Source organism: Anopheles moucheti, chromosome 3 (genome assembly GCF_943734755.1).
Source record: "Anopheles moucheti chromosome 3, idAnoMoucSN_F20_07, whole genome shotgun sequence".
Lineage (NCBI taxonomy): Eukaryota > Metazoa > Arthropoda > Insecta > Diptera > Culicidae > Anopheles > Anopheles moucheti.
In genome coordinates this window covers 25,091,023-25,116,733 of record NC_069141.1, presented here as the reverse complement: position 1 = coordinate 25,116,733, position 25,711 = coordinate 25,091,023, and the positions used below count along the sequence as shown (strand labels likewise).

The 25,711-nt window shown below is 42.1% G+C and overlaps 1 protein-coding gene across 1 annotated transcript in view; it reads right to left on the bottom strand.

The window, feature by feature from the left end:
- The window catches only part of LOC128305049 (venom dipeptidyl peptidase 4), a 75,555-nt gene extending 62,684 nt beyond the window's left edge, over positions 1–12,871 (bottom strand). The window contains exon 1 of the mRNA XM_053042333.1: positions 12,842–12,871. Coding sequence (XP_052898293.1) covers positions 12,842–12,871 — 30 coding nt within the window. The remainder of the gene's footprint in view (positions 1–12,841) is intronic.
- Positions 12,872–25,711: the final 12,840 nt, after the last annotated feature.

Sequence of the window (25,711 nt, the reverse complement as noted above, 5' to 3'; positions counted from 1 at the left end):
TCATTGATTTCCCTGATTTTGAACAAATTACTCCTGATACAATGCTCAAAATACATCTTTGACGATGCCTTTAAAAGTGTAATTAGTTTGACTTTGAGTCATCTTGTGAAATAGATGATAATATTTTTGATTTGATTAATTTGATTCAGGTTTTACAACATCATTCGAACATTCTACAATGCACGTAATTATTTGCGATCACAAAAATAATGCTTCATTTTGTTCTGCTTCTTCTTTCATGACCTACACTGTAGAAAAAACCATTTCGTTGCGATCCGATAAGCCTTGTTCTACCGTGCCCATCAGCTCATGTGTTCGCGCGTAAAACACTCTTTCGGTGCTTCATTTTTCAAACGGCACTGCTGAAGAGGCGAAAAGTGCAACCGGAAACCACGCTGCCACCACGCTAATGCGCAAAGATTGACGTGTGCGGTGTGTGATATGGCGTGGCGTGAAAAATGTAAATTTAATTATTGCTGTAAATGATTCAATCATTTATGCACGGGCTTTCCCCATGAGTGACCATTAACTCCAGCTTTCGCGCACCACTTTGTGGGGCCACTGCTGGAAGTGCTGTTGCTGTTGAACGTTGCGTGCAGTAAAGGACTTGGGTGGGAATGGAAAAAATGGCGGCATGGCAATTGGATCTTTTGCAGGCGGTGAAGTTATCGATAATGCAACCCCATTCGTTGCGGTACATGCGATTCCTGTTGATGGATCGCTTCCATCAGTCCCTCTGATTGGATCATTGGGATGGAAGAAAAAATTGCTAGCGATGGAAGAGAGTTTGTTTCAGACTCGATCAATGACGATACATCATTTAAGCGAAAGCGATCGTCCACACAAACCGAACCAAAAAGGCACCAAAAGACTGAAAGCAACGAACGAAGAGAACAATTTTCCCGCCCCAATCGAACGGCAACCGCGTCGATTTTGCCGTCTCATTAAACCGTGCTCGGGCAAAAGTTTTTATTTTCCCCACCCCATGCTCCATGTCTGGGTCCGGCTTGCGTTCGGACATTTTGCGTTAACTTTCGCCAATGTTCGCTGAAGATGGCTGGCCGGTGGGGAAAAATGGGAGAAAAAGCGATTGAACGTAATGATAAATTGATTCGTAATTAATTTTCTCAGCTTCTCGATCGGTTGCGCGTACACGCGGGGATGCGTTGTTTGGCTTCGAGCAAAGATGCGAAAGACTGCTTTGGTTCGCTGAAAGGAAGAGTGCACTGCAGGCTAGAACAGTGTGCAGCATTTCCCAGCACGGTCGGACGATGGTTGGCGATCGATGTCGATTGAACGTTGCTTAATGTTTTGGAACAGTTTGAAATGAGTTGAAAAATATTAATCGACACCCGACAACGAAAGGAATAGTGCTCAGTTGTACGGTAAATTGATGTTGTTTATGGTATGTATGTCGCTGGGAATTATCCCTTCTACTTCTACCACGAAGGGATAAACTGTCATAGTCATGGTAAGTATTAAAATAACCATCGACACAGGCATTGCTTCTTTGTTTATTGTGTGAGTGTTTTTCTTTTATATAGTGGTTTGCAAACATTAAAACCTTTGGTAGAAAATATGGCTTTATTTGTTTTCCGTATTTTTTATCTTAATGTTAAACCCATCCCTATTCTCCGCTTTCCCAATTTATTGATATTAACCCGAAAGGTATTCAACCCCATTGGCGAGAAAGCAAAGCCAACCTTTTTCCTTTGGCAGAACATAAATATTAGCTCTGTGTTTGTGGGTCTGATAAAGTCCGCTTGGTGTGAGAAAAGAACTTCAACCTTGTTTGGGAAGAGCGTAGAAATCTAACGAACAATATTTAAGTGAAACTCAACGAAAGGGTTGTGAAAACATGTTGTTTTAAAGCTGATTCATGTCTTAGTCGATGCAGTCAAATGTATTTATTTCGTACCAATCAAAAGAGGTAAATAATCACACTCGTAATTTATTCATAGCAAGCAAACAAGCCATTTGAAGAACGATTTTAACCCTCGACATTGGGCAGTAGGATCGCACCAAACGTACAGCAACATGAGCCGTACATCACGGCGAGCCGTATCGGAGGAGTTGTGATGTGCGCGGGGAAGGCCGTGGTGAAGTGTTAAAAAATACTACCAAAACAATTTCACCACACCATCAAGCGTAATGAAACAGCTTGAAATACCCGATACACTAATTGGATGCTTTAGCCAATCACGTCTGCAATGGCAAATTGATTGGCATGGTAACATTGACCGCGTTCCGGGAACACGCGGTATGCCCCACGATGGGGGCACGAAATCCACGAAAGCATGTAAATAAGACCCCACGGACGCGATTATCTCAATCGAAATTGGAACTGAAATGGCTGGGGAGCGTTTTAAATTTACGAGTGCGTTTCGGTAAACAAAACGAACGCCACAATGCACACGAAGTTAACATGGGTTCTACCCATCACGACGGGCAGCGAGTGTGCTTCAACCGTCGTCTAATCTTCGATCGATCGGTAATTGACCTTTGTGGCCAGATTGTGGTTCGATGGCCGATTGCATTTTCCCTCACTTCCCGGCCGGCGCAAGTATCTCATTAGAATTTATCGATCTCGCTCACAGAAACCGATTGCGTACCGCTGGTGTGGTGTTGATGTTTCCACGTCACCAAGCTGCTTCCCGGACTTACGCACAGTGTTGAACGCGTGGATGAAGTTCGAGTTGGCGAGTGAGAAATTACATTGCATTGAGCTAATTCTATTAGCGGATACGCTTGTTTGGTGCAGTGGTCCGCATAATTGATGCGCCGGTTTCGTCTTGAACTTTGTGCCCCGTAATTAACATTAATTGTGAGTTTTGGGTTAGGCAGTTAGCAGGCTATGCGTAAATGATAACCGTCGGTTTTAATGAGATTAGGCTACGAAATCATATTTGGCGAAAGGCATGATCCCGGATGGAATATACCTGCGCAATAACTTTTTTGATATTATTAAAAAGAACAAGTCTTCGGGATAATAAGCAGATTTCGTAGCATTTTCACTGTGATACTCTGTAGATATCGTAGAAATGAATACAGCCTAACTTTTATATGAATGATCCAACTTTTATTAATGAACGATTTAATTAATCTCATTAAATCTAACTGAATAAAACTTCCAATACAAGAAATGGATGCGCCTCAAGTTGTTGAAAATGATTAAGGATGTGGAAGAGTGTTTTCGTGTCTACAAGTAACGATATCATGTTATATTCTCTGGTTAATGTCAATGACCTCAACCGACACCTGAACTATGAAGATTTCATACGATATCCGACACCGATATTCATCAGGTCCACATTGCGCAGCGGAATTCCGTATCGTTTGAGGACCTCTACCCCACACCAAGCCCAGGACAAAATATTTCTATTGAAACAATTCTAACAGTACTCCACTCGTTGTCTACTTTTAGAGCTCCTATCCCTCGAGATCAGGCGTCACCAAGCTCAGGCAATCTTCATTGCTAGTCTGCTTCTCGGTATGACTGATGCACCTTCCATGTTTCTCTTCATGTCCCTACTCGTCGCACGTGCCATGGCTGAAAGGATCTCTTCCTTTCTAGCCTTCGTCATTTCACTGTCTATTCTGACCTCCTTTTTTGTCGCACTCCTCTTGTTAATGTTTCTTCCTCTATTGTTTTTTTTCTCCTTTCTGCGTGTTGGTCTTTGAAGTGTTCTTTGTTAGGATTAATTCAGTATGTAAGATTCTTCGTAATTTTTAATTTAAATCTTTCGATATAGCTCTTTAAGGCAATTAATAAATATCTGCCATTAAACATTAAACAATTCAGCAATTCTGCCATTACTTGAAAGAAACAAAAATCAAGAAAAAAGTTTTCCCATGATTCCTGCTAATACAAAATAAAATGTCGCCTAAATCAATAGCACAAAAGACGAACTAAAAGCGAACAACTATTGTGAAGTTGAATGAGAGAAATGATTAAAAAGTTGAATGTTAAACACAAAATGCCAAGAGCATCATTCGAAGCCTTCTGTTGTCCTTTAAACGAAAGACATTCAAACAATTTAGCCATGAACTGCGCTTTTGTTTCATTGTTTACTTTAAAACATTCTCAAGCGGTCTCATTTTTCAAGCCGATTTCTGCACAATTTTAAATGCTGAATGCCGAAAAATGTCTTTCCTCAACCGGCCCGTTGTTAACAATGATTGATGAGCTTTTATCGAGTGTGCTAACTAACCTTTTAGAGAAGAATGCTAAACTCGGTCCGCTGCTCGACACGGACACGGTTCAGCAGACATGCTAAAAACACCACCAGAACTCGGGGCTAGCTTATTGTTAGTGAAACAATTTTATCCAGCCTCCCGGGTATGTCAAGACCAAAACTGTACAGTCGGGCTCGAGGAGAAAATGAGCAAGGAATGATAGAAATTGTCAGCGAAAGGTATAGCAGGTGGCCGTTTTTTATGGTGGGGTCAGGTAAGTTGGCGGTTTTCGGGTTGCCGGTCTCATCGTCCACAGTAACTGACTGGAACATGATTGATTAGATCTAAATTTGAACTTTTGCGTGGTCCGCACGAACACCTGGCCCGACCTTCTGTCTCGATACAGCTGATCGGTCGGTGGTGCCTCGTTCACCCCTCGAGCTGCCATGGCGTATTGTTTTGCAATCCACTAGACGCGGGGCGGAACGGGTGCCATTTCGTGGCCCTTTTCTATGGGCTGGGAAGGGTTTTTCATTCGAGGCTTATTAGGCACGATTTGGAAACAGTTGCGACGGGGTGGAGATAAACAACGATTGATCACTGTCAGGAAGAATGAATTTGAAGGCAAGTTGTAAGGGAATCCGGTACGTGGCACGGAAATGGCAGTGGGCCACACTACTGGGGAGTTTTCGCAAGCTCGGTGCACTGTGATATATTTGCTTGTATCGTCAATATCTCGTCAATATTGACCGAATAGTCTGTCGTTTACTTTTAATCAGAATATTTTAGGCATATTGACAATTCCTGGTCGGAATCGTGGTGAGTTTTGGGCATAAAGTTCAATCAAACTCTGTTTCAATCTTCTCTGGCATGAATTAATTAAGTTCATTTTTAAATGTAAAATATTAAGTTTTAAATAATATTCTCAACATATCACTGAAATGATTACTTTGCGTTAAATGATTTAAAGAAGTGGTGGTATGAAATATTTATTACATCAGTGCGTTCATTTTGGTATCTAAATCCCCTCCTAATTTAACGGTTTAATTATGAAAGTTCAGCCATTGAATGTCAATGCAATGTACTTAAAGTCAAGCGGAAAATAAGCCTTATAATCATCGAACACGTCACCCCACACGCGCGCGCCCTAAGTATTTCCCCACACCGAAAGCTTTACATTCAATGAAGCGACAAATGAGTTTTCCCATTCTTTTTTCCTGTTGAAAAATAGCATCGATTCATGAGGGTTGATAATGAGGAAAACTTTTTTTTTACGAAAATCAAAACCAAAATTTGTAAACAGTAAATACAACAGCACCAAATGAGGGTGAGAGTGGATTAACAAAAACACCAAACCGCACGATACAAGCCCATAGACATTATGATGGGATACGAAAACGTATTGCTGGGGTGGGTTTCATTTTTCTCCACTCGTTTTGTTGCGTCAGTGTATATGAGTGGTTGGGCCGGTAGCGATAAAGTAACGAATAAAGAGAAACTTCAATCTCAGATAGTGCGAAACAGAAAATCAAATCAAGCCAAAAAGCACTACCGTAAGTACGGTGCGGTCATTGGCAAGGTATTGACACCTACCGCATACTGCATAAAGGTATGGTTTTGCTTGACTGTGTCCCCAACCACCATCACAGGGAAACGCATACTTTTTCCCATCGTTGGGAACCAGGTTGCGCAGGGTAGTAAAACAGTAGCAGTAGCTGTCCTTCCGGTGGATAGACAGGTTATTTCGTGTTTGGCCGGAAGGTAGAAGCTGCAGCAGTTGATAAATCGATGTCGAAACAGGTGAAAAGTATCGAGCTGCAACGTCAACGTAACATGTTTTGACACTTCCGGGACTAGCGGGACCAATGATTTAAGGCTCGTCGATCGTTAAAGCAAGGAAGCCAACTAGGGTCGGGATCGGGCAAACGATGTGCAAGGGTAGCCGCAATAGGAGGTGAGGTAGGGTTTTGCAGAGAAATCAATCCCCGCAGGAAAAGTTGGAAATGAAAGTGTTTGAAAATCAGAAAAAAGGGGGCAGGAATCGAAAGCTATCGCAAGGCAGGCGAATGTTAAAGTCAACATTAAAGATTTGTGAATATAGTTTGACCTTGTTTTGGATTTAAGAAGCGTTAATTCTCCCCATGACTCTGTTTTCCCTGTAAATTTTCATTAAAAAAACAAAACAAGTCTAAAGTAAACTCTAAACTCTCTCATTGTTCTTTGAATGGTATGCATTAAATTTTCACCCTCGAAAACAAAACTGTTGTGGGCATAATGCTTGACGATTAATTATTAAGCGTTTGTTTAAGGTCTCCATTATTATGTTCAAAACAATGGACGAAAAACTACTCTATTTTATGACCAAAGCGTTACCGGGTTTCTCCGTACGCGTTCACAAAATGGAGAATAGACTTGCTATTGTGCTTAAACCGTAACGTGCCGCAATCGTACGATGGAGGCGCCTGGTAGCCCTCAGAGCGGTAAACATTTTCGGCAGTACTATTTTTCCACCGAAAATGGTTCTTTATTTGAAAAAAAAAAAACAAAACCATTGCTCAGTGGTGGGTGTAGTGAGCATGGAAAAACAAAAAAACGGTTCTCCAATCAAATGGAAGAGTAAACGTTTTTAACTTTTCTTTAGCTTAACTGCAGGAGCGTTAAATCATGATAGGAAAAGACCCGCAGCAGGCGTGCCGTTTGGCTGGAAGTATTACCATCGCTAGTGCCTCACGGCAGTACGGCTTTTGGAGCGAATGAATGCTTTTGGCTGCATCCGATTTACTTTCCAGGCTGCCTCTTCCGGAATCTTAAATGCAGTGTAATATCTATTCATTGAGAGTTGGAGGAAAGATAAAAAGCGATATAGGAGAAGCATATTTTCCCATTCATTCCAGCACCAGCAGCAGCAGTAGCAGCACCATCAGAGCAGTGCATGGTTTCGTTTTATGATAATCGCAATGCCTGTGGCTTTTAGTTTCATCCTCCATCCCGTGGTTAGGCTACAAAAGTCCTCGGTTTGGGTCTTATCAAAATAAATTCACTCCCATATTTATACCGTTCCAGATCAGACTGCCGGGAGGTGGAGGGAGTTTCTTCAGGCTCCCTCAGTTTTCCACCGTGCTTCATGTTTGGTACCGGCTGTGTGACAAACGCTTTAAAACAGATTGGATTATGGGCCCAACAGCGTTCACCCACATACCGACCAGCCGATCGACTGCGGTCGGAAGGTTTCGGGGGTGTGCCGTTGCTTGCCCATGGCGGGAACTAGTAGATAGACTTACGCTCTATCAGAAAGATTATGCTTTCCCATCGTGAAAGTGAAAAAGAAGCTGTGGTATGAAAAATGAAATTTAAATAGCATGCACCATTCTCTGAACTGTATGAGGCGATGCGGGATGCGACCGGAGCAGCAGCGTCATGATGGCGAGGCCGCTGAGGATGATTATCATTATTTGAAATATTCATGAAACGGTTGGTTGGTAACGCGGTAAGCAAAGCGTCACAAATCGTTTCGCACAGAAATAGTTTCAGCAATCGCCACCGCCAATGGTTCACAGTGTAAAGTGGCTTAAATTTTTGACTCATAAGTTGTGGAGGAGGTTTCCCTTCACGGATTCCCCGTAGTGGAAACTATGGTTCACCCAAATACGGTCCCGACCGGATGTGTTGGTAAGGTTTGATTAAGGAAACCATCATCATAATCATCATTACGATCAACGTCATCGTTGGCCGCGTGAGACAAGTGTCTTGGGGGTGTGTTTTTTCCACTGGAATTGAAGCGAACTGGAAGAAATCAAGTAGGCTTCATTTTGTAGAACTCAAGCCGAAAGTTAATTTTACAGTGTGGCAGGTTTTGCCGTTGTTTGTGCTTCATTTCTGCCGTGCTTATACTGATACGGGTGAGTTCAACGTTCAACGCTACCCAAGACAGGTTGTGGATGTTTTTCACATCAGAAGTTTTTCTCGAGGAAAAAGCCATACTCGACATCAGCATATTTAGTTGTCAAGCTGTTCCTGTACGCATTCCCATGAAGTGGAGCTTGCTGTGCCCATTATAACGTAATACCGGTGACATTGTTTTACCATCGTTCGCGAGCGGTATGTGGATATTGTTTTCCATTGCGCTTGTTTTGAGTTTTGAAGTCGCTGCTTCCGGAAGTGTATGATTGCAATTCTGCAACAATGTGATACTCCTCGCGTTTGGTAGATGGCAAGTATGTCTGGGAAAGTTTCGTGAATGAAAAAAAAACTTTGTCTCGTTTCACCTAGTTTTTTTTTGTTGTTGTTTGCCGATGGAATTCGCGAGCAAAACTTCAGGTTAGCGAAAAAGGTTAGTGATGATTTCTTGATATTATTTTACTTCTTCAATCCCGGGGACGACAAAAAGTTGTTACAAAAGTTTGAAGCTCGCCCAGCTCGAAGATTGTGCAGTGATCGTAGTGAACTTGGTTATAAAATGCAGACCAGTGGTGTCCCAGTGGCTCGAATCCGGTGCTGTGTGAACTGTTTGTTTGCACATTTCTTGAGCTGGAGTTTATTTGCTTTTCAATTGCGCTGTCCATTTTCTCCTGGGCGCCTGTGGCAGTGTGTGTCAACGCGGACGGGACAGTTAGGTTGAAATTGTCGGACGAACAGATTTCAAGCAGCGCTGGTTTGCTGGTGGGAGGGTTCTTTATCGCTTCGTGGACGGTATTTTTTTTGTTTTGTTTTGCCTATAGTTTGCACTTCACTGTGCAAACTTTTTTGAGAAGTTTAATTTATCAACGCAACGTGAAGAAGATTGCAGCGGAGGATAGAATTGCTGTACATTAAGATGTACGATGTTCGTAACTGGTAAAGTGGCACTGACAGCAAATAATCGACCGCAGTTGAGTTGAAAGTGCAGCACAATTTCTCTTCGCTTAATATTGCACTGATAAGCACAAGTTTTAAGACAAAGTATTTAATTAATATTTCAATAAGCAATCAAAACGAAACTTATTTATACAGTAAAGATACTTCAAGAGATCAAGAGGTTATGGGACTTTATAAGTTTATCCTATAATGATGTTGATTCGGTTAGTTAATTTCCTTCAATAAGAAGATGGACTCTTGCATAGTCTAGGGAGCCTTAGGCTTTGAATATTTTCTTCATTAAAGAAATTCGATTGACTAAATTCACCAATTTGTTAGAGAACAACGCTTTAAATTGCTGAGTTTCCCTTTTGAGCGATCCAAATGCAATGCTATTTAATGTTAAGATATTGAAAAGACGTTGATAACCTCAGCAACTTGATCTTATCATAACAATGATTTCAAACGATCCTTGCCCACAAAGATTCCCTATGATCAATAGCGCTTTATATGGTTGCAAGATTTATTTTTTATTTCCTTAGGTAGTATTTCTTTAACAATATTTAGCCGTGACTGTTGAATAATTATTCAAATGAAGTGGAGACTTTGAGTGATGAATGATACGTTTCATACGTTTTATCAATAATTGGATAAACAATTGATTTTGACTTATTTTTCGCGACTCCAAAAAGGTAAACGATTTCGCCCGACCTCAACATCATCGTGCTGCAGTTCATTATAAAAGTTCTGCATACACTCTTCTCGGAAAAAAACTTTCTTTTATATTTCAGGCTCGTGCACGGTACTACACCGTATACCTTGTCAGCCAAACATAACATAACGAGGGCGAAAAGGTGAAGGATGATACAGTTTGTGGCAGTTGGAATTGACATTTGACTGGCAGCACGTCACGGCCAGGGATTTGCCGCTATCATGACATGGCACGCACGCATGTAGGTTGATTCATCATCCGTGCCGTCAGTCCGAAAGGTTTTTATTTTATTCATTCGATGCCACATGTACGTGGATCGAAGTACGGCAGAACAATCGGTTCACTGTACAAACGTGAGATGCGTAAAGTTCATTTGGAAATGAGAAGAAAACGAGAAATCTAGCTTGGGATCTGGGGAAATTTGTTTAATGGTAGTTATGAAAACTGAAATTCAGCTAATTGGATTTCAACGCTGTTTCTTGGCAGTGGTTATCGTTTGAGACGTACCTTGAGGTGTATTTAAAAAGTTCACACAGAGCAGTATTTATACGAACAGCTCACATCGCTAGAGTTCTTTTTTCTTGTGGAGTAAAATTTCATTAAATAAAACTGGCCTTGAACTGGCCCAGCAACACCATAAATGTATACAACCTCAATGAACAAGTTAATTTAAAACATGGCCGGCGTTAGCCCTACGATGCAATGTCCATTTCTTGGAACCCACAAGGGAAGTAAAATAAATGATTAAGCCGTACCAAAAAAACGAAAAGGCAGTACAGTTCCTGTATGAAAATTATGATTTTACTTTCTACCCAGTCGCCAACAGGAACTTGCCACCGACAAAAGCTCCAACACCGGTCCCATCCGGTGTCGATGACTGGCGCAAAACGGTTTCCACCCTTGCAAAGAAATATGCCGGCAGCGCCTGAAGGGGGAACCAGTGCAATGATGGATACGATAAACGCTGGAAAGCAATATTATGCTTTGTTGGGTTGCGTTTGTCAGACGACCCCCAGGAACCCGCATTCGTGGTTTATGATGCTCCAACCGACCATCCAGTGTACCGTCGTTCCATTCGCCGAACCGAAAAGGGACGAACTGCGCGTGTATGTGCTGTACGGCGTGAGAAATGCGAAATGTAACAAGAAAAGGAAAACCCCGAAACTCCGGAAACTCCAATTCACCGGAATTGTTGAGTCACGGAGCGCTTCCCGTGCGCTGTTGCTTATCGCTTATCGCTGGATACTTGCTGGATAGTGGTGAGAGAACAGCGTAGTGGTGGCAACAGCAATTATGTGTGGGGTGTGTATTGCGCGTGTATGTTTGTACAGTGATGGGTTTGTTTCTTGGGAAAATTAATGGCCCGCGGGGGAGAAGCACAAGACATACACGGATACAAAGGCACACACACACACACACATACACACACAATCACACGTACAACTGGTTCCGCACCAGGCCTAAGGATTTACTGTCCGTTCACGCAGCTCCACTCTCGACAGGACGCGTAGGGTCCCGGGCAGGACGGAAGTGAAGCCCGAAGTTGAAATGAAAAATGTTTTACAGTAGCAATGTAACCGCAGGCCTTTTTTACAACAATAAAGGTATAAAAAAGAAAACGAGCAACGGAAACATGCGTTGTTGTGCTTTTCTCCGGTTTTATTTGCCGAACGATTTGGGAGGAACATTGTCGGAATGTACATTTGTTTAATTTTGCGGATCATTCGGTACCATTTAAAGTGGTTTGGTTTTTACTTGCGAGAGAAAATAAGTGGCGGAGGGTATGACTGGGGAATTCTTTGCGCTATACGCATTGCCACCTGGGCGGAGTACCTGTAGAGTACCTTGGGGCTGATGATGTTGATAAATTATTTGCCGGAATTAAACATCTATTCTTCATTTCAAAGACAGTCATTGTACTGCAAAAATTTCAAATGCACAGGAAACGCTCCAAGATAAAAAAAGCGAGAAGAACACTTGAACAATTGAATTAAAACGAATTATCCGTCTAAAAAAATCAAATTTCTTGGACAAATGCGGATTTTGTATTGCAACAAGGTACAAAGTACAGGATTACGACTATAAACATGTTGCTAGTGGAGAAGAGTATTAAAATATTGGACCGAATATTGCTGTTCTATTTGAATGATGTTAAATAATAAATTACAATATAAAAAAGTTAAATAACAATATAACTTAAAGTATTAACTCGAAATACCTAATGATACACATCAATAGTGATGGATCAAGTAGCCCTTTCGAATGAGCAGAGCGACCCGCTCTCGCACACCTCAGTGAGCAGTGAGGGCGAGGAAATTCTTTAGTGTGCGAATCATCTTCCGAAGGGCACGCTAAGCGCTGAGCGATTAGTAGCGCTATGAGAAGCGCTATTCGAGGAGGATTAAATATGATAAACATTTTAGCATATATTTTTCTGATTTACATTGCATTTGAATGTCCTTTTATTTTATGTCATTTATTGATCCTGTTTCGCAGGAACATGCTACCAAAAAATGTTTAAATTATTTAATCCTCCTCAAATAACGCTCTTAATAGTTCGAAAGCTTCCTTCTAGCGTTAATCGCTAATTCCTCGGAGCGCTACATAATTTTAAATACTCATTTGCTCTCGACCCAACACTACACATCAATACGAATGTCTAATGACACACAGCAGTTTATGATTTTTATGTTGCTGTTATGCGAAATTTATTTCACAAACTGGCTCTCTTTCTCTCGCTTCCTGTATCCTGTTGTTTTGAACAAACAACCCCATCAATCACAGACCCCCAAAAACCCCGTCCAGGATGTATCCAATTAGTTTATGATCCCGCTTTTTTGCGTTGGGAACAGCAGGAAACCGTCGACTGTTCATTCAATTCTAAGCCCTCACAGAAAAGGATGCTTCCTTAATCCCTTTCGCGAGATTATCGGTTCGGTAATTTGAACAAAATTCCTTTGAACGAAATTTCTGCTCCATCAACATAAGATCAGCAAAGGGTTTGGGGTCGAACGGTTTTCTATACAGTCCGGTTAATTATTTCAAAGCATCGAATCGTAAGAGACGATACTTGCTGGTATCACGCTCGAACGTACCCGGTACCGGAAAGAGTGCACCTACCTCGTCATCGTAGTTATCCGCTTCCGTCATTGCGCGTCTCGGTTCCGATGCGTTTCGTTCGGTGGCAGGATACGGACGCTACGACGAGCTTCTGCTGCTGCTGCTGCTGCTACTAGCAATATCACACGCACTGGTAAAACCGTTCGACGGATATCCCGAAGCAACAGAACGCGCTCGTTTGCGACGAACACCACCCTCCGCACCCGGTGGGGTTGGCACGCGGGAAGTGCTTGAGATTAGGGATGCTTTTAATTTATGGCAATTCGGAATCGAGCTTCACGGCTGGCAGCGCGCCAAAAGCGACTCCAGCCACGCCTGGAACGCTTCCGGGCTGCGTCACGGGCAGCAGCACAAGCACAATGCTCACTTGCTCACTTTTGCTTACTTGTGGCAATAATACGGCACGGCACAAAACACACCCACCCTCACAACACTTACACACCTACACAAACTCACGGCCACCGAAGAAAAAAACAACAACAACACCAAGCTCGAGCTTATCGTCAGCGGCGGAAGAACCAGTGCGCGGTTTCAATTATAATTATCCATCAGGGCGTGACGATTTTTGCACTGCTTTTCTATAAATATGTACTCATTTATGTTGGGCCACAGTCGCCGGAGCCGCGCAACACCAACCAACAAGCACCGGGGTACCGCTTTTCATCACTTTATTTTTCCGCGCGATTTACGCGCAACTTTTCACCGTTTTCCCTACGGCGACGGTGTCGGTGGTGCCGCTGGTGATCTTTCGCATTTTTCGTGATGTCTTTATCATTGGAAGTTGCTCAACCGCAGCCCACAGTGGTAGTGGGATTTTCGTAACTGTTTGTGGGGAAAGTTGGGGAAAAAGTTGTTTATTTGTGTGTGTGTGGTTTTTTTTGTTGTTTTCGAATAAAAAAAATTGAAGGGTGGGAAAAGTTTGTGTGCCTCCAAGCACAAGTTGGTGTGAGTTTAATACGGGCACAATATAAGAAAAATTTTCCCATTGAAACCGTGAAAAGAATATTAACAAAGGCATAAACTCTTGTGCCAATTTAATGAGGTATGAATACAACCAAAGCGAAGCGAGCAAAACAATGCAACAAAAGACGCTTAACTGTTTAATTACACAAAAATGTGAGTGACATTGTTCGTATGTCCGTTTTGCAACAATGGAACTAATGCAACACATTCAACTGTAGAACACAATTTAACTTCTGATTGGACCGTATTGCGCTTTGATTGGGCTATACCAAGCTAAACTAACAAGCGACCGAGTTCAGTTGCATCGCACCAAGCAACATCGCCTTTTATGCTATTTTGGTTGCAAGCTGCTACAATTTTCTTGCTGCCGAGTTGATTTAAAGAAGACGAACAAAACGAACGAGGGAAGAAAGTTTTCTCCACGACAAAACCGTCATTGCACAATCATCCGCTTCGTCAGTACGATTATGTGTCTGGTAGGGACCGTCTCGCAGTAAGCGTGCACTAAACTGTGACCAAAGATTTCACTTCCGGACGCAATTCAATTGCAATTGTGTGCCGGACTCGCTCCCACTTTCCGGTCCGTGTTCCAGGTGATGTTGCTTCGGTCACGTCAGATGGTACGAAGCAACGATTGCGGTTGCCTTTTTTTTTTGTTGGTCCCATTCCTCCGTTCGTGCTGATGTTTGTTGTTTATGGTTCCCGTTCACGTCCGGTGCTTCTGTCCGGTGAACGATTCCATTCCTTTTTTTCGTCCCGTACCTGGTGCTTTTGCAATGTAGTTTTCTTGATAAATTCATTTCATTTTAGCTTTGTTTTATTGCACCGTAAACACAGTAGTGGCACTGGTGAAGCAGTTGCGGAAACCAATCTTAGGGAACGCTCTGTAAATGAAGACAAGAACCAAAGCAGTTTGCATTAGATGGGTTTGTTTCGTTTTAATTACATTTGTTCAGTTTTTTTATATATTTGGTACAACATAGTAAGAAGAAATGTCATGTTTTTTTTAATGTCAAAGTCGTGATTAACAAATGAGAGAACTTGATTTTCTATTTGTATTAGCAACGGAAAGTGGATTAAAATAATCATAAGTAAATTCGGTAATAACAGCTGCATATGAGCTTCATATGAGTTTTCAGACGCTTTAGTTGATGATTTTCTTCGAAGCTCTTAATCTTGTTTGAACTGATCGGTATTTATCAACATTTTAGATTTCTTGCAGATTTGGGAATATAATGGGGGAGCTTGTGATATATATATACTTTAGCAAATTAGTAAAATAATATTGCTTAGAATTAAAGGTAATGTAATATAGTACACAATTCGTTCTTCATGTTCGTTTGAAGACATTTCTTTCTCCAAACAGAGAAAGGTCACTGTTTTTTAATGGAGTTTTCGTTCATTCAAACCACTTGTAGAAAGGCCGTTGTTTTCGACAACAAAGAGATTATCGAACAATATACCTCCAAGGTAAATCAATGCAGTTGTCGTATACACTAACTATCGACCGGAGCTGCACCTCTCTACCGCACCATTTGCACTTATTTAGCAGCTTATCCAGCTAATAAGTTTTTTTTAACCATTTCACCACTCCGGACACATTCTGGAGCATATTTAATTAGCTGCTATGAAATGTAGCCTCGTTCAACTTGTTTTTCCCAGTGCACCGCGTGATGAAATCGACAACAATCATCATTGCTGCCGATTCCCATATACTTGTGCTCCTCCCATTCGGCACCCACCGAACGTGGTAAAACGATTTCGAGCAATATTGAATTTAAAACCAATTTAGCTACGTTTCCGTTCACCGTACGGTCTCGTGATCCGGTATGGCAACCGGATGAAATATGCTACCCGTGCGGCCCTGTTGCATGATGCACAAAACAAATTGCACGCATTTGTCGTTCGCTTCACGGGTTAGGATACCCGAAAACCCATTACAGCCACCCACCGTCCCTGGCCGGCATGACGACCATCCGCGACGTGGTACATCCGTTTGCACAGCTTTCGAGAGCACAACTTTAGACCGGTTCGGACAGGGACCGGACCGCATTCAATTAATCATGAGCAAACCAATTTTAAAAGCTTGGACAACAGCACCGGCGCCGAGTAGTGGCGTAACATTAGAGACCAGCGGCAGCATATGGTAGCAATGTTGCTGAAAACACTTAGCATCCATCGCACATTCATTATTAGTGTTCCGGAATTTAGGATATTAAAATAACTGGCAACTGAGCGGGGAGAAAACATTGGGCGAAATATTTGCATGCTGAAATATTGATGGCATGTTGGAAAGTTTGGAGCATATCGGAAATTTGATATTGTTTTTTTTTTTAAATATAACATATCGATAAGTTTTAAGTATTTAAGGCAATTTTTATGAGTTTAAGTTTTAGTTCAGCTGAAGTCATTAACTTTAAAGTATTTACATATCAATCGGAAATTATAGAAAATGTTTCTCTTTTCATACTTATTATGAAAAAAATAAGAAAATATAAATATATATATAACAGCGTCCGACACATAAATTCGGTAGAAATTCACAGAAATCGAAGGGGTGTATTAAAGTCCCTCCAGCCACACCGGTACGCCTCTTCACTACACGCAAAGAAAAACATTTCTCCCTGCTCGGTTCATTTCATTCAGCGCGGTTTCCGTTGCGTGCCTTGCGATAGCTCGAAGAAAATGAAATCTCTCCCTTAATAACTACATACAATTTATTGACATTCGTTTCGCATTAGAGGGTGGCAATACGAAAGCGCTAGCCGAACGAGGACAGGTGGCACACAAGCAAACGGCAGCACAAATGCCGCCGTTCATCATAAAGCACGGAACCGTGAGCGGTACGCATGTACGGAGGTACGGTCGGGCTCTGTATAATATCTAAATAGAATTCACAATAAAATCGAATACATTTCCGACAGCACCACGGAACGGAAGCTTCCGGGAAGCAGCTGTGGAGGACGCATTTGACCCAAGAAAGTTGGCCGACTACTCGTGTAATCCTTTGGCTCGTCTCGTCTGCCTTCCATGTTGAAGGAAACAAACAAAAAAAAAGGCAACGGTGTCAATATACCACACCATCCTCACAGAGAGACGTGGGAGTGAGTCTTCCAGCAATCTCACATGTGCACAGTGACAGAAGAATGAAACGTTCCGTCCATGGCCATACCCAAGAAATAACCCGTCCCGATTGCGTTTGTGGTAACGGATCGTACTGGTGGGAAAACTTTACGTTCCTTGGAATGGGATACACGTGAACGTCTGGCTCCGAAACGTACGTACGTTACTAGCGCACGCAGCACGATTCCGCCGGTCACCAGTTCCGGTAGACATTTGGATTCGCAATAATAAAGTTTTGCCTTTTTACACGCCACATACACGCAAGGGAAGGTTACTGTTAAGCAGTGGCAGATGAGCAGCGGCAAGAAAAAAAGGGATCCACAAAAGTGAATAAATCGCTGATATACGTTCGTGTAAGCCTGCCGTCTGCTCCATGAGTGTGACATCAGGGAATACGTTCCGTTCCTTTCAGCACGAGCGTATTGCGAATGTCCCAAAAGGCGACAAAACTTCATAAAGTTGCTGAATATATTACCGCAAAGTAAGCTCTGCCATGGAACACTTTCCTTGTTCCCTCCCTAGACCCGGGCTAGATTTCAACTCGCTGCGACTCGGTTTTATTTCTAACAAACGGATAGCCTTTCGTTTGCCACCACCATTTGACATGTCTCCGATTGCTAGGATCGCTTAGAAGTGGTAAGTTCAATAAAAATCAGTGTCAGAGTGTGGAGGCCGCAGCCTTTGAATGATAGTGACAGAAAGTGTCACTTGAAGCATCAAGCGATCGGTGGAAGGGATCCGAGCAGCGTTGGACTACGAAGCAGTCGCAAACCGTGATGGTACGACGATCAAAATGCTGTCAAGCCGTTGCACAGAGCGGTTGTTATATCAGCGCCCATTCTGTGGGGGGCATTCAGTGGGTGGGGCGCTAATGGGCAATAAGAGCATCGAAAGAGTTTTTATTTATGTTATATTTTTCTTTGTTTGACAACAGAGAAGAGGGAAGAAAGTTAAATAAATTTTAGAGGAAAAATGAAGTTTAAAGAAACGCTGAACATATATAATTTTAGTAGATAAAACTACTCTCAACACTGTTAGTGTTTCTGATAAATTTAGGGTTAATAAAATCATCGTATTAATTTACTGTTGTTTAAAGTATATATGCTTAACAAAAGCCACCAATGTGGGATCCAATAATCTATAATATTTTTTCCATAATAAGGATATTGATTATAAAATACGGCATTGCCGTCATAATGGAATTTAAATAAAAAAAAATAATAAGGATATTGATTAAGACGATGAATGATTATTCATAATTGGATCTACAACTACTGTACTTTCATTACCAATAACTGGCAAGTTGTTACTCTTAGTTGTAAGCAATACGCCCTGGCCGTCTCTGAATAAATAAAAAAAAATCTGGCAAGTTATGACTTTAAACAACCATAACTAAAGCCTTGGTTACACTCATGAAGAAAAAAGTCAACTTGAACAAGCTTATGGTTAACTTTTTGTTATTTGAATAATGTGCTACTGTATGAACGGCATAAACCTTGTTACTAAAATAAAAAAGATTGGGCACATGTGCTGTGAATACCATCTCATCCCTTGCGTACGTTAGGACTGACGTTAGGACTGGTTCTGTCCTGTGAATTCCGTAAAGTACTGGGCGCCTCCACCGTACCATAAGGCATAGCAATACTTTAATACAACATATTTCTTTATATTCTTTTCAATTTGCTGACGTTATGTGTATCCTAGCGTAGGATTTAATTTTATGTGTCTTAATTATACTCTCCTTGCATGATCGCTTTCCGTGAAATGAGCTTATAAAATCCGCTCCATTGTCCTGCAAAACTGCATGAATTATGATGTACTTAACATAAATGGTGCATAAGCAATGATAATTTATCAGCAAAGCACCGAAACTATTCTACCATCATTTGTTTGCCTTCAGTTTTATTTCTAAATCCTTCGGTCGCGTGTTTGGGTGAAGTTTCTCTAACCCACCATCAGCACAGGCAAACGAATGTTACATTTGCTTTGAACAAAATCTTATAAACACCAACTGAATGCCGTCGGATATGCTCGACATGAAGCGGCTCCGACCAAAAGCGGCTACAGCTTAGCCGTGAGTTTGTATCTCCATCCCAAATTCCCTCCGACCGTATGGCCGCACCACTGTCTTATGGGACATTTTATGTGCAATCGAGAACGGCTACAAAAGGGCGGCAAATTGCATGTCAATTATTCACGATGGGAAATGTACATTTTCACCTTGCGCGCCGTAACGATAGTCACGGGTTTGGGATTCACAGCGTACGCCTGGTGTGGGTTGATACAGGCACGGGAAATGTGTACAGGGTGTTGCGCAAATAAGACTTCTACTTTAGAAAGAGGAGTTTTATTTACAATTTAAGGAAATTTAAAATTAATTTAAGTAAATTCAAGAGCTCTATGTTTCATTAGGTATTTCCCATAACTTACAATGAAATATAAAGCAGTGATGATTACAAATTTGTTACTAACATTTAAATAAAATAATATTTTCATGTGTGGAATACGTTTCGTCGAAAACCCCTGTTAAAGGCTGCCCCGTAGGTAGCGCCCTGCGGCCATTCATTGTCAGTTGTGTTGAAAGGAAGAAAGCAGTAGTTGCAGATAGTTGATGGGCGTGTAGTATATTTTATTACTCAAACTAGAACCGGCAGAGAGGAAACATTTCTTCGGTCGTGCAAAAATCCATAAAACGACCTGTACTTGACCGTGGGAACCTCCGATTCGAGGGCCTACGCTCTTACGTTGTTGCAGCATACCGTTGGTGTTCATTACTGAGGTGGAGGACGCGTTTTTCTATCCAAACCTAAGTTTAACGTTCTCGTCGGCCGGTCCACTTGGCAGCGCCTGAAGCGAAATTGGCAGTACAGTAACGAGCACATGCGAGTGCCTTCTTATTTCTGCCACAAATTGGAATAATTTGGATGTAATTGAAACAAATCTAATCCGTATTTCTACGGGCGAATGTTTCGTGCACCGGGAATGTTTCATTGCTCTATCGGCGAGGTTGCCGAGGGGGCCGTCTGCTCTATACGCCGGAAATTGAGGCCATAAAAGGACGCCGGAGCCCGGAAGCGTGAAGCGCTCGTTGGGTGTGCTAAGGTAAAAGCACATCAATATCGTACTACGACGGAATAGGGAAGGTCAATTCAGCCGAACCGGGTGTTGCCGTGTGCGTCTGATCGTTGCATAAATTCTCCCTTTTGGATGGTGGTTAAGGAAAGCATGAACGCCATTGCAACGAGCTTGGTGAAACGAACCGTTTTGAATTTATCACCGTCTCCCACCGGCAGCCATAACTCATGCATTGACATCATACGGCTGCTACACGCCGAATGCCTTGTTCTGAGGAAAATAAATATTCCTCGATGCGTGCGTATGTGTGTGTCTTCTTGGAGGCGACATTCGTTGACAAGGCGGACACGTGATGAGAACGCCAACCGGTAGACCATTCATTATGCTGCGAACCGATCATCGTCCTTTTCCGCGTGAATCCTCTTCAATCTGGAATGTCGCAGCGGGTAGTAGCACGGGTAGTACATCCGGGAACTAAATTGCTTTCACGACACCGCCGTGTCTGTGTGTGTGTGTAGGGTGGTATGGAGGGTGATCAGTGACAGAGAGCTTCAAGGCAAGGACGTACCAAGTCACACCACCACAAGAAAACGCGGGAATGCGCGGGATGTGAAAGCAAATTAGAAATAGTATCCGACAACCAGCCTGATCCTTTTCGCTACTCATACACCATACACATACAAGCACACAAATACACTTTTATGCAGAACGACAACAAAAAAAGCACTGAATGTCCCGAATCCCTGCATTCGGTAGCGCGAGTCCTTAACGGCAGTAGGAGTTGGACGAGTTAAGCCGGAGTGTTACAAGCAGACAAGTCCTTTTCGCCACAACAACCCAACGACCCGGCCAGTGGGAGGGAAACCAAACATGGCTTTGCCTACCATCGTATGAAGCGAACCCCTTCAGTGCCACCTCACACGACAGGACCTTCCCACGGTAGGATGTGGGAACACGTGATACTGAGATGATGGTTAGTTGGATAGGAAATGGGGAATACTCTTATCACGGAGCAACACATTCTTCGTCCCAAAACCACAGCCCCTAGTGTCGCCCACCCTCCCCCTTTACGAGACAGCTCACCCCGACAGCTAATTGGACAGAAGGTGGAAAACTTTGCAGTCCCTCCGCCAACCGTTCCACCCACCCACTGTCCACACTCGCCTTCGAAACCGCAAACGCTAGTACGCATCTTCCAGTTCCCATCGCTTCCAGCCGGTAATGCAAGTGTTTGTACTTTAACTTCGTACATCACTCGTCACTTTTTACGCCATTATTCATCTCTCGCTTGCTCCTGCTTTTCCCACCGCACTCGGATGGGTGGAAAATCGCACAGGACAGAGCAGCGCTTTTGCAACCTTTTTCGTGCCAGAGTCTTTTATTTATATTTAGGTCAGTTTTTTGCCCTTTTATCAACTGCGTCATTGCTCCGGAGTCCTCCAGCTTTCCGCCGGTTGCGGTTTTTTTGTTTTGTCCTAACGGCCCGCCAGCCATCGATGGCTGGTGTGGTCGTATCGATTTCACACACAGTTTTCACACACCACAAAATGGGGACCCCTTACCACTTGGCACACCTTCAAAAACATAAAAGCGAACCGTAACTTGGTCGCAAGGGAAGAAAAAAAAACGATATGTTTCATGAAAAAGATAAGAGTGTCCGTCTTGCACCAGCACTAGCCGCACGATGGGAAACGAAACAATTGGTCTTTTAACTGTGCCCGCCGCACCGGAGGAAGCGACGAAACCTAACCGTTGTATGACAGACAGTAGTGTGAGGAGTAAAATGAGCCCCCATTTCTTGGCCGGCCCTAGTGGACAGTGTGTACGGCTTCTTCCGCAGTGCTGCACCATTTGGAGCGACGCGCAGATTGTGCAGCCGTTGCGCCGTTGCGGCCCGGTGCAGGTATTGATTTCCAATTTTAAAATTTATGTCAAGCTAAACGACACGAACCCTTAACGATGTTAATGTTTGCGGACGTTTTCGATTGGTTCATATTCGGATCGAATACACACACACACATGCAGTGCTGCATTTTGTCGCATGTGGAAACGATGGGAAGACAATCGTGTGTCTTTTTTTCGCTTTGTTGAATGTTTTATTAGCTCGTTACGGCTAATGTCGTATGTGTGTGCATAAGAAATGTGAAAAAGATGTGCTAAACATGATAACTGGCTTGAGAGAATAATAAAACGGTTTTTGTTGCGTAATTCGAGCCGCATTCATTAAGAATGAATTTAAAATTGAAGAAAAGATTATGTGTTACAAGGGAAAATCAATACATGACAAGTTTTGAAACACTTTTTATTATATCATTTGTCATTCGATTACACTAAATTTAGCCAGTTTTCGGGACTAACTTCCCATTTATCTAATTGTAATTCGTTTAACTTCATAATGTTTATATTTTAGTAGATTATTTAACTTTTTTTGTATTGCTTTGTCGTGTTTATTATGAATATGTTTCAGAAATTATTCATGAACCAATGATTCAAAGCTTCGTAGACGACGAGAAACTCCGTTCTAACACTAGAATTCCCTGTCCAATCATTTTGAAAGGAACGCTTCCTTTAAATCATATTCATTTTCGTAGTTAAACAATTCTACCGTAGTTGATGCATGACTTCAACTACTGAACTGTATACTGTTGAAATTGTTTATAAAGTGACCATCACTACAAAAAAAAAACAGTTTACAGCTAGGGAGTTTTAGTGTTTAATTTATCATAACACCAGAATATGTTATTATGGTAGGTTAAATATTATTCGTACAGTCTCTCTTATTCATAAGAGATCAAATAAAGATGTATTAAGGTAACATTTCCCATGTACAATGCTTCCACACCAGCTGTGCATCCTGACCAGAAGCATTCGACAACTTCTTATGCTTCGCTCACCTTTGTAAGCTCTCTTACAATCGCCTTCGCCCCTTGACACAAGGATTTGTTGCGCTGATTTTATGATATCTTCACTAAACAACACTTCTATTTATACAACATAAAACCATAGCTAATCATCTTCATTAGTGTAAACGCTTGGAAATTTTTGTTGACGTTAGCGCGCTCGGAATATTGGTTCGCTACCGATTGCAGCGAGCGCCGGTGGTGACATTTCGCTTCCTTCCACATTAACCACCGTTCGTGTGTTCGGTCTGGAGAACGTCACCATAAAAAGCTTTACGATATTGTTATTGCCATCATTACCGACTGTTGGCGCCGCATGGCGATGCATGAAGTATGATAGGAAAGGCAAAACTGTTGTTTCTTTTCACGTGAAACAATCTCCCAGTGGCCGAACTACGGTTCTACGGTGGGCCAACGGCAACCATGGTTTCAAATCGATGGCGTTGAAAAAAGAAGCACACCACAAACAACGACACCGGAAGTGCCAAACCATGATCCAGCTCAAGAATTGGTTGACATGCAAGAATCCTGCGTAATCATTGCGGGGTTGTGCTCTGCTTTTTTTGTATATCCTACTGTGCGACTAGTCGAGTACGAAAACCAGTTGGTCATGCGGTCGAAACAGTGACAATGGTGGCGCAAAAAACCGGATTTGGAACGATGTCGGGACGCGTGGGCTTGCTGGACTGGTGAACTGAAACCAGTTGAATACAGGCGGCCGGATACCGGTTTGAGTGACGGTGGGAGCTTGGTCCGAAAAATACTTCCTGTCACCAGGGAGCGCTCGCAATTTATTAACTCCGCGCGCTGTTGCCAACATTTGACCAACGCCAGTTTAATGACCTCTTGACATTCTGGCTGGACGGTCGGTTAGCACGGTGCTCAACCGTCGCACGGAGTGCTCATTAATGGGATCGTTCATATTCATGGCCGTTGGGCTGAATGGGGCAGGATAACTTAAATTATGGCTACGAAAGATCGGTCTAAGTAGTGGCGACGGTGCAATGACAATTTCTTGTGACCGACCGGATGTAATGGCGAATTGTTTAGTATGTACAATCGATGTAGCGATATAATAAATAAGATTTTACGTGAGCCAATTCATAATTTTTCACTACTCTGGAGGAGTAGAGCCGACCGCATACGTTAGGCGCCATGAAAGCAACGAGGTTTGAGAGTTTGTACTGCAAAAACCAGCTGATGTACGTCATTGAGAAGGATTCGGTCATTATGATATGATTTATCCTGAGAATATCAGATTCTTTGTGTATGTTTGGAAAATAGCTGCCATTTCCTCTGCATGATGATCATGATGATGAGGATGATTATGATAACCTTGATAGAAGTATCTTATCCTAACTACTTTTCTCTGGAAGAGCTGCTTTACTACTGTCGTTCTACGTATTTGCAGATACTCTAATGCTTAATTTAATATTTTAGAAGCTTTTGCCTCATTTTAGAAGATATTATTAAAACAAATATAAAGTCATTTGAGGAATGAAGACGAATGCAGTATTATTTGAAGTGTTGTAAATCTGGTTGCATTTGATGATATTAATAAACAAAAATTTCCAGAACTACCCATTTTGAGGGAAATTCTAGTTTTCTCGCAAAATAAAATCAAGTAAACAAAATAGTCATTTAAGCTACATAAAACCCATGGTTCACATTACTGCAACGCTACAACAATCCACAAGAATTATGGTAATACTAGCTGATCCCTTCACATATTTTCGACTTTGGTTCTAATAAGCATAATTTCCACCCAGTCGTGGAATGTCCATGGCAGAGCTGCGTACCGAGGCGAGGCAACGTGTGGGAGAACATCGCAAAATAAATTACAAACTTACGTTCAGGATTTGGCGGAAGGTACGGTTCATTGGTCCATCTCCCTGGAGCCTTTCGACCCGAGCCCTAGCCCGGACCCGAAGCGGAACATGAAGCCTAGCATTGCTGTTAGCATGAATTTATTACGATGCTCTGTTATGTGGTTGAACATTCCGCAACACTGCAAGCACTCGGTGGAGCAACATTCTCGACCGACCAGGCACAGCGATACCAGCAACTCCCAGCGAGCCCAGCACAATTGGCATTTCGGACCGGGCCGGACCAATGTTTTCTACAGCATTTGAATGCCTATTTTTGTTTTCTAATCAACGAAGCCTTTCGTGTTCTTCATTCATATTTGAAACCCGGCAGCCCGGGTTGTGATTTTTTTTTGCAAAGGTTTGTTTAGCACATCTAATATACGCCAGAGAATGCGAATTGTTGCAAATGACTTTGTTTTGAACAGAACAACATGCAACATTTGATGTTTTGTTGTGCATGCTTTAATGCTGTGGGAGCTATGAATTGAGATTAAATTTCAATTTATCAATAAGAGGCGTCTACTTTAAGAGGTTAACATTGTACTAAACTGTACTGAATATATGGATTTTAAAAATTAAAATAGAATATAGAAGATCTTTGAGGTCAGAAGATGATTTATAACAAAGTCACATTATTAATAAATTATACGCTTTTAGTCATTTGGACCAATTAAGCCTTGCAATGATTTGTGGTAGAAACATTTATACCATTTAGTGAGATTTATTTTAAAAAAACTACTTTTTCCACTTCAAACCATAATTTCTTTTTAAAAAAATCACCCTAAATTGCATCATTTATTTCGTTCATTACTCGAAAGATTAAACAACATTTACGGCCTCCCATTAAGGGTAGCTGGAAAATTATGTTAGGCACCATAACCATCCCATGCCGCAGCAAAACCTCCGAGACCAAGTTAAAACTTTTGCGATGAATTGCAAGC